This window comes from Labrus bergylta, chromosome 1 (assembly GCF_963930695.1).
Source record: "Labrus bergylta chromosome 1, fLabBer1.1, whole genome shotgun sequence".
In the NCBI taxonomy this organism is placed as follows: domain Eukaryota; kingdom Metazoa; phylum Chordata; class Actinopteri; order Labriformes; family Labridae; genus Labrus; species Labrus bergylta.
The window spans coordinates 34380566-34382027 of record NC_089195.1 but is presented as its reverse complement, the minus strand read 5'-3'; the positions used below and the strand labels follow the sequence as shown (position 1 = coordinate 34382027).

The window sequence follows — 1462 nt, the reverse complement described above, 5'->3', positions numbered from 1 at the left end:
CGAAAATGTCCAATTTACAAAAAACTGCTATAAAAATAGAACAGATTCATGTTTTTTTTCTACTTTTTTTTTTTTTGCATAAATCTCTTAAACAACTTCAGCCCTGCTAAAAACTATCAAATATTGAGTAATTATCAGGAATTTAACTCTTTAAATGCCAGTTTGATAATATGATTATGGCATTTAAAGGGGTTAAATTACTGATAATTATTCAATATTTGATAGTTTTGAGCAGGGCTGGAGTTGTTTAAGAGATAAGAGAGAAAAGTAGAAAAATATATCAATCTGTTCTATTTTTATAGCAGTTTTTTGTTCAGCTTGATTGTAACAAAAATGTCCATAATGATGCAAGAGGTTTAAGTGCAGTAGACAAAACTCGACACTTGATTTTATAAGACTGGAAAGCAGAATCTATAAGCCCGAATGTTAGTGATTTTCAGATTCTGATTTGATGATCAGATGTCATCATTTGGGAAAAAAAAGCTTCCTGCACATTTTGATGATCTCAGCTGTGATTGGCTGAGGTGGGTGCGTCTCTCACCTTGAGGCAGCGTCTTCTTGGCCTGGCTGTAGAACATGACGTAGATGCCGGAGAACGGAGCGTCCCGGAGCAGCGTTGCGGTCAGGCCCGAGAACAGAGCCCTGAGTCCCTCCGTCTCGTACACGCTCCTCAGGGCGCCGGCCACGCTCACGTAGTTGTAACAGCCGCTCTGAAACGCCATCAAACATGCCAAGTTCACCTCGAAACACAAAGCTACATACTTTGGTTTAAATGCTCCTTTTGTGGTGATTATTCTACAAGTTTATCACAGTCGATGTGTGGAGGTTATAGTCCTCCACACAGCGGACATTTATCATCAACATACTGAAAACAAATGTGTGTAAAGAAAGTCAGGCTCACCTCAAAGCGGGTCTTGATGACAGTGAACGGCAGCATGGAGACGCCGGCCACGGTTCTGGCGCCCGCTCCGAGCAGAACGGCCTCCCCGGCGTTGGGCGCCTGGTCCAGGAAGAAGTGCTGCTTCAGGGAGTAGAAGGTGCTGAAGTAGATCCCCACCCCGGGGATGCAGCGCACAAACGACTGTGAGAGAAAAACACAAGAAGAAGCACACATATCTCTAATTTCAGCTTAATGTGATGATTCAAAGTCTTATTAAACCTTTAAATATTCAACACTTAAAAACAGGATTTCATATTTCATGCATTAGAGAACTAAATCATTTTAAGCTTTATACGGATGGGAAGCTATTTGTTTGGTTTCATAATAAAGTCCGCCCAGTCTGAGACCGAGACGAGGCCGAGTCAAAATGATTTTGATTCCGATTCTGAGACCTTTAAAAAAACGTTTTCTCGAGACCAAGACTGATTTCAGGTACTGCAACACTAGTCTGTACAACATTTTCCGAGTGTCTGTCCGGCTCTTAGAGTCTAAAAGAGAAGAAACACTTATTTAATCTGACAG

At 41.4% G+C, this 1462-nt stretch overlaps 1 protein-coding gene across 1 annotated transcript; it reads right to left on the bottom strand.

Annotated features, from left to right (window-relative positions):
- Window positions 1-252: 252 nt before the first annotated feature.
- LOC109979553 (mitochondrial glycine transporter B-like) lies at window positions 253-1153 on the bottom strand. The gene is made up of 2 exons (XM_065958559.1): window positions 902-1153; window positions 253-710 (listed from the first exon to the last, which is right to left on the bottom strand). Exons 1-2 carry the CDS (start codon window positions 1112-1114, stop codon window positions 456-458), a joined length of 468 nt encoding a protein of 155 aa, XP_065814631.1. The 5' UTR covers window positions 1115-1153; the 3' UTR covers window positions 253-455.
- Between the last annotated feature and the right edge of the window lie 309 nt (window positions 1154-1462).